At 41.6% G+C, this 15,837-nt stretch overlaps 1 protein-coding gene across 1 annotated transcript; it reads right to left on the bottom strand.

The window, feature by feature from the left end:
• Positions 1-491: 491 nt before the first annotated feature.
• On the bottom strand, positions 492-10,045 carry LOC111982589 (uncharacterized). Its single transcript, XM_024014175.2, has 12 exons — positions 9,894-10,045; positions 9,418-9,602; positions 9,054-9,228; positions 2,659-2,748; positions 2,141-2,191; positions 1,929-1,997; positions 1,696-1,722; positions 1,288-1,578; positions 1,104-1,151; positions 899-1,012; positions 777-806; positions 492-687 (listed from the first exon to the last, which is right to left on the bottom strand). The coding sequence occupies exons 1-12, from the start codon at positions 9,961-9,963 to the stop codon at positions 632-634; spliced, it is 1,206 nt and encodes a 401-aa protein (XP_023869943.1). The 5' UTR covers positions 9,964-10,045; the 3' UTR covers positions 492-631.
• Between the last annotated feature and the right edge of the window lie 5,792 nt (positions 10,046-15,837).

Raw genomic sequence — 15,837 nt, 5'->3', positions numbered from 1 at the left:
GAGCCCAGAAGGCGGTAACCCGGAAGAGGTTTCCTGGAGGAGACCGGTTTCTTTTCTTCTTATTTATTGTTTTAATTAAACACTCTTGAAACTGAGGTATCACACTTGTGTCCGTGTCTTATGTGTAAACGTCTTGATCAAACCCCCTGGTCTGCCACATTACATTGGACATACATTCATCCAGTTTCCATTCAACATTACTGTAATTTATGTCTTTGTAAACTGCAGTTCTATTTCCTACCTTTCAGACTGTCAGTGCGGTTGAATGTATGGATTATATCCCTCTAGCTCTGTGCAGGTTAGGGTAATAATAACGAAGAATCATTACATCAACAGAAGAGTACCTCTTCATCTCTGATGGTCAGCAAACAGTGGACAATGGTGACCATCCATGGTAGGGGGACACAGCTGTGGGTTATTAGGGTTAATTGTCTTGATTAGAGACTTTTCTGATTCACATTGGATAATACATTGCATGAAAGAATCATAAACCTATTTAAAAATGAACTTTATTTCATATTTGTTTCACTTTCAAGACAATGTAATGTACTTTATTTACAAAAAAAAWAAAATACAACCTAAACAAAAGTGAGACCAAGGAGTTGAGACTCAGTATCCTCTTCATCCCCGTCTATAGTTTGTTGAGTTTGACTGCACTGTTATAGATAGGGTTTTCATATTCACATTCTGGGAGAGAGAGAGAGGACTTAATATAAGTTATTATGATTATACAGTATGTTGTGTAAAAAAAAAWAWATTTTTTTTTTGCAACTCACGCTCTTTGGGTTTCTTTCTCCAAAAGCTTCCTGCAATGAGGAGACAAGGCTTTAATAACAAAATGCTAGAGTGCATATTGATTTGTATCAGATATTACTGTAAAACATAGTGTGTAGGACACCTCTTTGGCGGTTGTCCATTTGGGATCTGCCCTCCGGGTTGGTCTTTGCTTCGTTTGCTCTTTTGTGGTTGTCCATCTGAACTCTGGCTTGCTGGTTGATCTCGGCTTGGTTTGCTGTCGGAGTTCACGACAAGTCAATGTAATTCATAAAAGGATCACCGCATGTCTATACTGTAAATTAATCATTACAAAGCTCTGACTTTACCATAGTAACGCTGTCCGAGACTTGATTGGCGCAATCTGCTCATGAGTTCTGGGGAAGGAAAGTCCATAAAGTTTAGTTACTTCTGAATTCAACATGCATACCAAGCGGGGATGAAAATATTGGTATCATTGAACAAGGGACAATGGTTATAGAATGTCTACGGTATGTAACACACATAGCTTACCTCCATGAAACCCCTGTCTTCTTTTCTCACTCGAATCTCGCAATTTATTTTTGTATCTAGCTGGTTCGTGCTGGTTTCTTTGTGCTTCATGTTGAATTCTGGTTGGATCATGCTGAATTCTGGTTGGATCATGCTGAATTCTGGTTGGATCATGCTGAATTCTGGTTGGATCATGCTGAATTCTGGTTAGATCATGCTGAATTCTGGTGGGATCATGCTGAATTGTGGTCGGATCATGCTGAATTCTGGTCGGATCATGCTGCATTCTGGTTGGATCGTGCTCATTGTTTTCTATTGAAAGGTGGGAAGAGAACAGTTCAAACTAGGTCCATGTAGAAAATAAAACAACTTTGCAATTCCATTCCAGTCCATTGAAAGAAAATGGTAAATGTAGAAGCGTAAATTTACCATAGATCGGTCGCTCATTGCCGACTCCTAAATTAAGATAAAAACCAGATGTGAGCATCAGTCTGCAAATGCTAAATGACTTTGTACTGTGATCTTGTTTAGTAAATATAGAGTGATGCTGTAATGTTGAATAATCTTAACCACATGAACATAATAAAACATTGTGTATGCATGTGCATGTGTGTTTGAGTGTGAGCACATGCTGTTTTAGCCTACGTGTGTACGTTTTTTACCTCTCTCCTGTGCCACGTCTCTCCCGACATTGTCACTACATGCGACGTCCTCAGGAGGTGCACTGGATCCTGTGATATTATACAGAATTCTACATTAATTTCATGTTTCAATCAGATTTGAAAGTGGTGCTCAAATGCCATAGTAATACATTCTCTTTCTCAAATTTTTTTAATGAACATTGAGGATTAGAACAAGAGCATAGAGGCCCAACCTGCACAGAAATGGGTGTTGATATAGTCTGGTGTTCTTTCAGTAGTAACTCCTAAAACAAGAAAGGGCACTTCTATAAGATGATCACTTTTTCAGGCGTTATGTATTTTTTGAAAGTACAAGTACATCACATTTCACAAAGATATTAGGCTACTTTGAAATGTTCTATCACTGCATCTCTGCAGTTCCTCTTTCTAAAGCGCATACTGGGTGGCATTAAGACATGCCTATAGGCCTGTTTAAAGTGTGCAATGTGCATATTTTCAGTAGGATATGTAGCTACTTAACTGACATGGAAGCAGCTTGCAAAGTTGCACAACCAACATAATAACATTTACATCAGAAAGAAAGGATGCTGCTTAATGCTCATGGGAAGGTTCCGATTAGCCCAAATAACTGTTGTTGTACTCGGTGAAGCATACTGTATACTGTGCAGTATGCCGTGCTAGCTGCTTCATCCATATCATTCCAATGCAGAAGTAAAACCGAGTGAGTCAGATGGAACATGGGGGTGCTCACGTGTCCATTTCACCCAGCAGAAACAGCCACTTAGGAGCACTAGGAGGATGGCCAAACTGCCGACGCTGAAAAACAACACGATGTGTGAACCTAGACGAGTAAAGAGGAAGAGGTGGTTTTATTCACGTGTATCTTACAGGAAACAATAAGCGAGAGAGCTGCTGAGTCTAAACCGACCAGAAATGTGTTTGCCTTTACAGAAAGTAACCGTGGAAGGAAAAACCGACCACATGCTTGACTTTTTCCACGTTTGGTTACGTTACAGCCTTATTCTAAAATGGATTAAATTGTTTTAAAAAACGCCTCAGRAATCTACACACAATACCCCATAATGACAAAGAAAAAACAGATTTTGAGAAATTTTAGCTCATTTATCAAATAAAATAAACTGACATAGTTGTGGAAAAAGTACCCAATTGTCATACTTGAGTAAAAGTAAAGATACCTTAATAGGAAATGACTCAAGCATGTGAAAAAGGTCATTCAGATAACCAAATTCAACCTAGCTAATTTAGCAAAACTGTACTTCAAATCTATGATACTCCCCTACTTAACATACTGCTTGACTAGTTGGGCCCAAGCTTGCAGTACAACATTAAAACCTACACAGTCTGTCTACAAACAGGCTCTCAAAGTGCTTGATAGGAAGCCCAATAGCCATCCTCAGAAAGCATGAGCTCCTGAGTTGGGAAAATCTTGTGCAATACACCGACGCATGTCTTGTATTCAAGATCCTAAATGGCCTGGCTCACCCTCCACTCAGTATTTTTGTTAAACAGAAAACCCAAACATATGGCAGCAGATCCATGAGAGGTGACTGTATATTTCCCTTAACTTCTTATGGCTGCAGGGGCAGTATTGAGTAGCTTGGATGAAAGGTGCCCAGAGTAAACTGCCTGCTCCTCAGTCCCAGTTGCTAATATATGCATATTATTATTAGTATTGGATAGAAAACACTCTGAAGTTTCTAAAACTGTTTGAATGATGTCTGTGAGTATAACAGAACTCATATGGCAGGCAAAAACCTGAGAAGAAATCCAAACAGGAAGTGGGAAATCTGAGGTTGGTCGATTTTCAACTCATCGCCTATCGAATACACAGTGGGATATGGATCAGTTTGCACTTCCTACGGCTTCCACTAGATGTAAACAGTCTGTAGAACCTTGGCTGATGCCTCTACTGTGAAGTGGGGCCGAAGGAGACAGGAATGAGTCAGGTCTGCCATGAGCTGACCATGCTCTGACCATGCACGTTCACATGAGAGGGAGCTCTGTTCCATCGCACATCTGAACTCAATGGAATTCTCTGGTTGGAACGTTATTGAAGATTTATGTTAAAAACATCCTAAAGATTGATTCAATACATCGTTTGACATGTTTCTCTACTGACTTTTACGGAACTTTTTGACATTTCGTCTGCTTTAAGTGAACGCGCTTCCTGACTTTGGATTTGTTTACCAAACACGCTAACAAAAATAGCTATTTGGACATAAATMATGGACATTACCGAACAAAACAAACATTTCATGTGGAAGTGGGAGTCCTTGGAGTGCATTCCGACGAAGATCAGCAAAGGTAAGTGAGGATTTATAATGCTATTTATGAGTTTTGTTGACTGCATAATTTGGCGGGTAACTGTATGGCTTCCTTTTGTTGCTGAACGCTGTTCTCAGATTATTGAATATTGTGCTTTTGCCGTAAAGCTTTTTGAAATCTGACACAGCGGTTGCATTAAGAACAAGTGTATCTTTAATTCTATGTAAAACATGTATCTTTCATCAAAGTTTATGATGAGTATTTATGTTATTTGACGTGGCTCTGCAATTTCTCCGGATATTTTGGAGGCATTTCTGAACATGGCGCCAATGTAAACTGAGGTTTTTGGATATAAATATAAACTTTATCGAACAAAACATATATGTAATGTGTAACATGAAATCCTATGAGTGTCACCTGATGAAGATCATTAGTGATWKATTTTATCTCTATTTCTGCTTTTTGTGACTCCTGTCTTTGGCTGGAAAAGTGTTTTTCTGTGATTTTGCGGTGACCTAACATAATRGTTTGTGGTGCTTTCGCTGTAAAGCCTTTTTGAAATCGGACACTGTGGTGGGATTAACAAGAAGTGTATCTTTAAAATMGTGTGAAATACTTGTATGCTTGAGGAATTTTWATTATGAGGTTTCTGTTGTTTGAATTTGGCGCCCTGCACTTTCACTGGCTGTTGTCATATCGATCCCGTTAACGGGATTGCAGCCATAAGACGTTTTAAGGAAAAGCACCTTTAGTAAATCCGCTTTCTCTGTGAGAGCTTCCCATGTCTGCCATCAGACACACATAACTGCACCACATATCACACTTTCACAAAATGCATGAAGACATGGCCAAAGGTCAATCAGATTTGTGAACATAATCCCTAGCTGTTCACGTAAGGTCAATATAAAGGTYACCCAAAATCACTTTGTTATTTACCATAGAGAATATTGCAACAAGTTATTGACCGCTTTCCATGTTGTCTGTTGTCTGTAGCTTATGAGGTGTTGAAACCCTTTGTTGCTTTTATGAATTTTGTCTTGCTGCTTTTTGTTCTATGTTGCTCTGTCTGTATGCTACGTCTTGCTTGTCCTATGTTGCTCTGCGTGTGCTCACTGCTCAATGATTGTCTATATTGTAATTGTTTTTAATAACCTGCGCAGGGACTGCGGTTGAAAATTAGCCGGCTGGCTAAAACCGTCACTTTTACTGAAACGTTGATTTAATGTGCACTGTCCCTGTAAAAATAAAGTAAAGTAAAAGTGAAAGGCACCCAGTAAAATACTACTTGATTATAAGTCCAAAAGTATTTGGTTTTAAATATACTTAAGTATCAAAAGTAAATGTAATTGCAAAAATGTACTTAAGTATTAAAAGTATAAATAATTTCAAATTCCGCATAATAAGCAAACCAGATGGCAATTGTTCATGTTTTATAAATGTACAGATAGCCAGGGGGACACTCTAACACTCAGACATCATTCAGAAACAAAGCATTTGTGTTTAGTGAGTTGCCAGATCAGAGGTAGTAGAGATGACCAGGGATGTTCTCTTGATAAGTGTCACGTCCTGACCATAGAGAGCCTTTATTTTCTATGGTGGAGTAGGTCAGGGCGTGACTGGGGGGTGTTGTAGTTTATTATTTCTATGTGGGGTTCTAGGTTTAATTTTCTATGTTGGTGATTTTGTATGATTCCCAATTAGAGGCAGCTGGTTAATCGTTGTCTCTAATTGGGGATCATATTTAAGTAGTGTTTGTTCCCACCTGTGGGATATTGAATTGTCTGTTTTGAGTTCGTGCACGTAGCATCTCGTTAGTCACATGTCGTAGTTTATTGTTTTGTTTGCTAAATTTTATAATAAATATGTGGAACTCTACATCCGCTGCGCCTTGGTCCGTCTCTACACACYACCGTGACAGAATATCCCACCCCAACAGGACCAAGCAGTGTGCCCAGGAGGAGAGTGTATCCTGGACTTGGGAGGAGATCCTGGATGGGAAGGGATCCTGGACTTGGGAAGAAATCCTGGCAGGACAGGATCGCCTTCCTTGGCGGGAGACGCAAGGAGAGAAGGGAGAACAGCGACGATGCCGGGGTTCGCGGCCACAGAGTAAGCCCAAAAGACAGCAAAAAAATAATTGGGGGGGGACACGGTGTGGTCGGCGGAGCCGAGGTGCGAACCAGTGACAACATGGGAGGAGGTAGAGAGGTGGTCGGTCGACCCAGGGAGAGTGCCAGAGCCCGCCTGGGAGTTGATGGAACAGTGCGAGGAGGGATACCGGAGAATGGAGTTGGCGAGGAGTATGCGGCAARGCAGGCGTTTGGAGGAGCGTGTTAACAGTCTGGTGCAATCTGTGCCGGTCCCATGCAACAGGCCTCCATTGCGCCTCCCCAGTCCGGTATGTCCTATGCCTGCTCCTCGCACTCGCCCAGATGTACGCCTTCACAGCCCAGTACGTCCTGTGCTAGCTCCTCGCACTCGCCATGCGAAGTGTGTCATCGTTCCGGTACAATTTGTGCCGGCCCTACGCACCAGGTCTCCAGTGCGCCGCCACAGCCCAGTGCGTCCTGTGCCTCCTCCCCGCACTCGCCCTGAAGTGCGTGTCACCAGTCCGGTGCCACCTGTACTGGCCCCACGCATCAGGCCTCCAGTGCGCCTCCCCAGTCCAGTACGTCCTGTGCCTCATCCCCGCACTCGCCCTGAAGTGCGTGCCACCAGTCCGGTGCTACCTGTACCGGCCCCACGGATCAGGCTTCCAGTGCGCCTCCCCAGTCCGGTACGTCCTGTGCCTGCTCCTCGCGCTCACCCTGAGGTGTGTGTCACCAGTCCGGTACCACCAGTGCCGGCCCCACGCACCAGGCTTCCTGCGACGATCCCCAGTCCAGAGCTTCCGGCGACAGTTCCCAGTCCGGAGCTTCTGGCGACGGTTCRCGGTCCGGAACCTCCGGCCGACGGTCCCCGGTCCGGACCCTCCTGTGACTTTCCACTGTCCGGAACCTCCTGCGACGGTCCACGGTCCAAAAGCTCCAGGGCAGGAGCCTTCCTCTGCGCCGATGGCCAGTTCAAACACGACGTCCAGTCCCGCTCCATGGCGGGAGTCTTCTTCTGCGCCGATGTACAGTCCAAACACGGCATCCGGTCCAGCTTCATGGCATGAGCCCTCCTCTGCACCGATGTCCAGGCCAGGGCCGGTGTCCAGTCCCGCTCCATGGCAGGAGCCTTCCTCGGCATCTAGGTCCAGTCCAGGCACAGTGTTCAGCCTGGGTCCATGGCTGGATCCGCAGGATGAGCGGGTTCTTCGGCCCGCACCAGAGCCGCCCCCGATGCTGGCGGATCCGCGGGATGAGCGGGTTCTTCGTTCTGCACCAGAGCCGCCTTCCGATGCTGGTGGATCCGTGGGATGAGAGGGTTCTTCGTCCTGCACCAGAGCCTCCACCGACACTAGACACCCCCCTAACCCTCCCTTTTGGTTTCAGGTTTTGCGGCCGGAGTCCGCACCTTTGGGGGGGTACTGTCACGTCCTGACTATAGAGAGCCTTTATTTTCTATGGTGGAGTAGGTCAGGGCGTGACTGGGGGGTGTTCTAGTTTATTATTTCTATGTGGGGTTCTAGGTTTTATTTTCTATGTTGGTGATTTTGTATGATTCCCAATTAGAGGCAGCTGGTTAATCGTTGTCTCTAATTGGGGATCGTATTTAAGTAGTGTTTGTTCCCACCTGTGTTTGTGGGATATTGAATTTTGTGTTTTGAGTTTGTGCACGTAGCGTATCTCGTTAGTCACYMGTCGTAGTTTATTGAACTCTACATCCGCTGTGTCTTGGTCCGTCTCTACATACGACCGTGACAATAAGTGCGTGAATTTGATGTTTTCTGTCCTGCTAAGCATTCAAAATGTAACGAGTACTTTTGGGTGTCAGGGAAAATGTACGGAGTAAAAAGTACATCTTTTTTTTGTAAAAGTAGTAAAAAATATAAATGGTAAGTACAGATACCCCCAAAAACTACTTAAGTAGTACTTTAAAGTATTTTTACTTAAGCACTTTACACCACTGCCGAAATACATTATTATATTTACATTATTTACAAGTATTCAGACCCTGGCCAGAGTTCCTCTGTGGAGATGGGAGAATCTTCCAGAAGGACAACCATCTCTGCAGCACTTCACCCAATCAGGCCTTTATGGTAGAGTGGCCAGACGGAAGCCACTCCTCAGTAAAAGACACATGACAGCCAGCTTGGAGTTTGCCAAAAGGCACTTAAAGACTCCCAGACCATGAGAAGCTAGGTTCTCTAGTTTGATGAAACCAAGATTCAACTCCTTGGAAGGGGAGAAACTCCCCAAATACAGGTGTGCCGAGCTTGTAGCATCATACCTAAGAAGACCCGAGGCTGTAATTGCTGCCAAAGGTTCTTCAACGTACTGAGTAAAGGGCCTGAATACTTACAGTATGTAAATGTTATATTTCTGTTTTTCATTTTTTATAAATTAGCAAACATTTCTAAAAAACGTTTTTTCTTTGTCATTATGGGGTAATTTTAGAACAAGGCTGTAACCTAACAAAATGTGGAAAAAGTCAAGGGGTCTGAATACTTTCCGAAAGCACTGTACAGTATGAAACCTTCACCAATTATTTTGACTCATTACTGGTGACTTGAAAGGGTCCTATATCTTCAGATACAACAGTATAAGAGATTATTGTTCTAATGTAACAATAAAGTGACTTTCTCTTGATGCAAATATTCCGTTGAGGTTGCAAGAAGGAATCAAATCTACAACTCAGGTGTTGTTACAAGCACCATTCTCCAACCAACTGAGCAGTTGGAACAATATATTACTGTAGATACTAGCATAGTGTTACCTTCTTCAAGTTCCTCAACTTCCACTCGATGGCACTGGTCATGACTCTGCAGCTCACAGCAGTAGGAGCCCAGGTCTGAGGCCTGAAGGGCATCGATTAGGATGGAGAAGTTCCCCAGACCTCCCTGATTGGGGAAAGCCTTCACTCTGCCCTGCCTGGGGTCCAGAAAGTCCACCTGATAATATTAAATTCATATTTTATTTATAAATTAATATATATTATTTGAAGAGCTCATTACATGCAGAAATGATAAAGCTGCACATAACAAATATGGTTAAAAAGGCTTTTAAAAGGCTAAAATTTCAAAACAAAAATGAAGGCTAGTATTGTACATGCTACACAGACAACTGAAAGAGGCAACAACCTTCCCAGAGGACGTGATGTTGACCAGGCTGGCACCAGAACCAGAGCCCTGGTTCCACACCACCCAGACATGGCCAGGGCTAATGCCCAGAGAGGTGGACCCAAAGCTGCATGACAGGAGCACCGCAGAGCCTAGTGGAGCCTGGAGGGTGGATGTGTTACAGGAGTCATGGCAATGTTTGTTACCTAGAGGAGGAGTGTTGGGTTTGGACGGTTATCAGGCTCATAGATAAAATGTTGCAATGTAATGGTTAAAATATACAGCCATTTTATGGTAAATTCTCAGCAGCATACATACATTTTTCTGATGTATGTTAAAAATAGGGTTAAAAAAATTACACCATTATTTTCCAGATGCACACTACATTCACATGACAGGAAGATTCTCTTAAATTTCTACTCTCCAACTCTACATTTACTCTCTCATAACTCTACATAAAATGCTGTATCTTTATTATCATTATCTTAAGCACTTACCCATTGAAGCAAAAGAGGTATAACATAATACCATCAAAAAAAAACAGACTTCAGTTTTGACCAAGAGCATTTTCTGTATTGTAATGTATGGCAGTGAGCGGTACCAGAAATGTAAGTGAAAGTACCCAGCACATATATCCAGTTGCTACAAGTTAAAGGGCAAACCTCTACAACTAAGTTCAGGCACAGAGAAAACCGATTAGGTCACTTCCTGTTTGAGCAGATGTGCCTGTTTCTATTCGTCCCCTTTCTTTTTATACATATCTGAAAATATTTAATATAGTGTTACATTTTAACTGGTTCTTGATTCATTTGATATATTATAACATGTTTAACAATGTTATTTACATGTTATAACAATCAAGTACTTGGATTATGTGCATGTATACAGCTGGTCTTGTTTTTTCTCTCTCTGTGAGAGAGAAACAACTATTAGGCATATTCATGCACTAAAATAACCTGGTTTATGTGCCTGACACAAATAGTTACTTTTGTGGCATAAATGCTTATTTTACTTAACACTAATACTATTTGCAACTGCAGCCAATGGAACAGAGTTCTGAGCAGTAGCACAAATGAGGTGAGCAATCTGACTCAGAAGACCACAGTAGCTTCCTGGTAAACCACACTCTCTAACTAAGAAGGTCTCTGTCTGTTGGATGGATGCAGTGGGGGGTGGTGGTGGGTTGACAGTCAAGAGTGAGCAAAAACATATGTAGATAAACATTTGCGTCAAAGTATTTTTTTGTTTTAGCCCTCATGTTGACATGACTTTTGACAAGAAAGTAGAGGTTGTGTTGAACACACCTCCAATATGAATCCGTGTGCTACACAATGTTGACTAAAAAAGGTATACAAAATAAATGTGTACAAATTAATATTGTAAATACTGATCATGGAAATAAAAGAAGCAGAAATTATACTAAAATCAACCATGAGATTATATTTATTATAATACATTTTCTCATTTACTATGTGGGTCTTTGGGAGATTTTCAATTGGTAAAATGTCCATCCTCCTTGATTCCTAAATCCGCCTCCTGCATGAACCAGAATCTGATAAGTGACGCACAAGAGTATCCTCTCGGCATCTAGCACGGAAGTGTTTTAAAATCTGTCACACCCCCTTTGAATCAGCCTTTTGTTTTCTCGAAGGAGAGCATGCACACATTTAAAAATGATACGCTACTTATCCTTTTATCAATAACATGTCTTGCATACAACTAGTTCAATTGGTTTTCGCACTTTACACACTTATTTTGGGATTCCACCCCTCTAAACGTAATTTGCCTAATGACGCATGAGTGGAGAAGGAGAGTCTCATTTCAATCAAGCGCATTTGTTTCCACGTTTTCTCTCCTTGCCTCCACTCCTCGATTACCTTTGACCTTTTTCAAAAGCAGGCAAGGAGAGGACAGAGGAGAGGATGCGAGAGTTGATCAAAACTGACTCAGATTCTCTCTTTGTCACTATAGTTTTTGTAACTAAGGTATGTGATCATCAAGGACATCAACCACCTGAGCCCCGGCCTGTTCACCCCGCTACCATCCAGAAGGTCAGTGCAGGTGCATTAAAGCTGGGACCGAGAGACTGAAAAACAGCTTCTCTCTGAAGGCCATCAGACTGTTAAATAGCCATCACTAGCCGGCTACCACCCGGTTACTCAACCCTGCACCTAACAGGCTGCTGCCCTATATACAGTTGAAGTCGGAAGTTTACATATACCTTAGCCAAATACGTTTAAACTCAGTTTTTCACAATTCCTGACATTTAATCCTAATAAAAATTCCCTGTCTTAGGTCAGTTAGAATCCCCACTTTATATTAAGAATGTGAAATGTCATAATAATAGGTAGAGAGAATGATTTATTTCAGCTTTTATTTATTTCATTACATTCCCAGTGGGTCAGACGTTTACATACACTCAATTAGTATTTGGTAGCATTGCCTTTAAATTGTTTAACTTGTGTCAAACGTTACGGGTAGCCTTCCACAAGCTTCCCACAATAAGTTGGGTGAATTTTGGCCCATTTCTCCTGACAGAGCTGGTGTAACTGAATCAGGTTTGGAGGCCTCTTTGCTCGCACACACTTTTTCAGTTCTGGCCACAAATMTTCTATGGGATTGAGGTTAGGGCTTTGTGATGGCCACTCCAATACCTTGACTTTGTTGTCCTTAAGCCATTTTGTCACAACTTTGGAAGTATGCTTGGGGTCATTGTCCATTTGGAAGACCCATTTGCGACCAAGCTTTAACTTCCTGACTGATGTCTTGAGATAATGCTTCAATATATCCACATAATTTCCCTGCCTCATGATGCCATCTATTTTGTGAATTGCACCAGTTCCTCCTGCAGCAAAGCCCACCCACAACATGATGCTGCCACCCCRGTGCTTCACGGTTGGGATGGTGMTCTTCGGCTTGCAAGCGTCCCCTTTTTCCTCCAAACATAACGARAGTCATTATGGCCAAACAGTTCTATTTTTGTTTCATCAGACCAGAGGACATTTCTCCAAAAAGTACGATCTTTGTCCCCATGTGCAGTTGCAAACTGTAGTCTGGCTTTTTAATGGTGGTTTTGGAGCAGTGGCTTCTTCCTTGCTGAGCGGCCTTCAGGTTATGTCGATATAGGACTCGTTTTTACTGTGAATATAGATACTTTTTGTACTGTTTCCTTCCACCATCTTCACAAGGTCCTTTGCTGTTGTTCTGGGATTGATTGCACTTTTCGCACCAAGTACGTTCATCTCTAGGAGAAGAAGCGTCTTTCCTAAGGGATATGACGGCGCGTGTCCCATGGTGTTTATACTTGCGTACTATTGTTTGTACAGATGAACGTGGTACCTTCAGACGTTTGGAAATTGCTCCCAAGGATGAACCAGACTTGTGGAGGTCTATAATTTTTTTTCTGAGGTCTTGGCTGATTTCTTTTGATATTCACATGATGTCAAACAAAGAGGCACTGAGTTTGAAGGTAGCCTTGAAATACATCCACAGGTACACCTCCAATTGACTCAAATATGTCAATTAGCCTGTCAGAAGCTTCTAAAGCCATGACATAATTTTCTGGAATTTTCCAAGCTGTTTAAAGGCACAGTCAACTTAGTGTATGTAAACTTCTGACCCACTGGAATAGTGATACAGTAAATTTTAAGTGAAATAATCTGTCTGTAAACAACTGTTTGGAAAAATTACTTGTGTCATGCACAAAGTAGATGTCCTAACCGACTTGCCAAAACTATAGTTTGTTAACAAGAAATTTGTGGAGTGGCTGAAAATGAGTTTTAATGACTCCAACCTAAGTGTATGTAAACTTCCGACTTCAACTCTATATCAAGACATAGATTGTCTCTGTACATTTATGAATCACAGGTTGGTAATGAAATCAAAATAGAAGAGATGAAGAATATTAGCGCCAGTGAGAGTAACCTGTTCTTGGTTGGTGACAATAAAATCTTGGAGAGCATCCTCTCCAAGCTAGAGACCAGTATCATCAAAGGAATCGAAGGTATACCAAAAGGCTGTAATCATCAGTGTAACCTTTACATTGTGTCCCATTATCGTCATATACTGTATGTGTGCAATTTAATGTAGGAGGTTGAGGGTAGCCTAACACGGACAGGCTGTGAGGTGCATTTTACCTCCTACCCCATTAGAAATATTATTTCTGACTCACTTTATAACAAAATGTTTGTGTCACTCTGATTTATAAACCAGGATTGAAGCAGGAGGATGGCTTTCAATTTCAACTCGCCGAGGCTGGATTCAGCAATCATATTGCACTTGATGTAAGTTGTTTGGTTTTCAACTTAGTTTTTTACACACTGGTTTTCTAGTTAAGGCCAGAGTCTGCAGTCTGGGGTGCCATGGTCCAATGTGTACTGTTCCTATTAGCTGGAGACCGTGACTATATCTGAGATGCAATTTTAGGATCATAATAGTATCTCTATCCGCTTGCCTCAGATTTATCAACTTCTGGCAAGTATCATCCATTTTCTCCTCTTCATAGGGGTCCTTAATGTTCGGCGCTGTGGGGGCCAATGACTGGAGTGGAGGAGTGATCTTATAACACCCCAAGGAGAATAAAGTCACCTTCTTAAATGCATCTTCCTCAGAGCCAAGGTTCTCCTACTTAGGTAAATTATGAGACGTGTAATCACTGTTACCCAGAAGTAAAATTCTCGCAAAATGTAGTCTGTCCACGAGAGATTATGGGACATGCAGTTTCACACACAGACAAAGTTTTTGAAGGTTTTTGTTTGGTATTGTTCATCCTCATCCCGAGGCCATAACTGAAGGTCAGAGCTGCCAACTCTCACACATTGGCCATGAGACACAAGCATTTGGCCCTCTTCTCACGCCACACCTCTTATATCTCACGCATTGAAAAGTACTGCAGTTATTTTTCTTATAAATCCATTATATAGTCAGCGTGTTAAATGTTCAACTGTGCTCCAAACCGTTTTGAAATCGGAGCATCTGCACCTGCAATTTAACATCACGAGCGGAACCTCTATCAATGTCCAGTCTTGCCACAGCACTGTCACCCGCGGCACATTGAAGCATATGATTGGTCTAGTTATATAAGGGTTCAAGGAGATTGGATGCATGTTTAAAAGAAACGCCCCTCAAGGTTAGAGTGGAGCTGAATGGAGAGAGAACGTTCTCCGCTGAGTTTATACATTAAACGGTAGCGCTGTTTAATGTATAATGTTGTCAACAAAATTAGGTTGCTTTTACTCCTGTCCGTATTGCAGAATGCAGCCTTTTGACATCATGTAGTAAAATCCACTTGGATTAGTCCCCTCGTTTGGTGATTGGCATTTAGGCTGTGACAACGAAAAGGCAGCAGACTGACCTACAGTATGTTTTAGCAGGGAAGTTTGGTAGGGTGACCTGATCTGTAACTGAAAATAATTTTGACAAACAGATTTTGAACCCAAAAGTGTAAATTTGATTCTAGTCATTTGGTTAGGGTGTAGGGGAAGATTTATGTAATCTTGTCTTTGAGAGATTTTATTATCTATTTACTTTATTTAGCCTGATCAGTGTAAGAATTCTCATTATTAACAATGGGCTAAAATATAGCCTAATTACTGTGCTGGTCAGCAAGAACACTACTGTTATTCCCCACACTTATGTTATTATTCCACTTCTTCCCAACTTTGCCAGAGTAATCACAGATTTGAAATCTGATATGCCTACTTATGTGTTTTGAAAATGTATTATATGAGGCTATGTATTTTTTCAGCCATTCATTGACAGTTTTGAATAAGTCATAAAAGTAAACATGGGATATTAAAAGCTCCAGGAATCAAATATAATCTTTGACATTTATTATTGTGCACATGCTAGACAGAAATGGTAGGGGGACTCTCAACTCATGAAAGCATACTTTTGTGTCTATATAGAGTAAGATGATGGCAAGGATGTTCAACTAGTAGGCATAAACCACCTGAATATTTATATTCAATAGATTTTTCTTGAAGGTTGGGTGATTTTGTGAAATAGCCCTATTTTATTAAAGAGAGAATTCACCCAAGTGACAAAATACAAAATGTATGTGTCCTTACCTTGAAAGCAGTTTATGGACAAGGAGACTGTAATCTATGATTTAGTTACCCACTGCCATCAACTATTAATATTAAAATGTCCTGTGCAGAGCCTTGGTATAGTGGTAACACACTCCAGCACCTGTCGCATACAACTTTCCACCTGAGAACAGGAATCAGTCCCTGCTTCCAACCTTCCCACTGTTTCTCCCTATCTCATTTCATTACTGTCTGAAAAAAGTGTCAAACCACCCCAAAAACATTTGCATACTTTACATTTAATCCCCCCCAAAATCTCAAAGTAACAAAGTTGTCGAATTTTGAGTGTTCATTTAACATTCAAAACATCCCGAATACAGCTGGTAATAGGCCAGGGTTCGTAGAATTGCAGGAA

This window comes from Salvelinus sp. IW2-2015, linkage group LG22 (genome assembly GCF_002910315.2).
Source record: "Salvelinus sp. IW2-2015 linkage group LG22, ASM291031v2, whole genome shotgun sequence".
NCBI lineage: Eukaryota > Metazoa > Chordata > Actinopteri > Salmoniformes > Salmonidae > Salvelinus > Salvelinus sp. IW2-2015.
The sequence above is the reverse complement of the archived record's forward strand: the minus strand, read 5'-3'. Positions and strand labels throughout refer to the sequence as shown.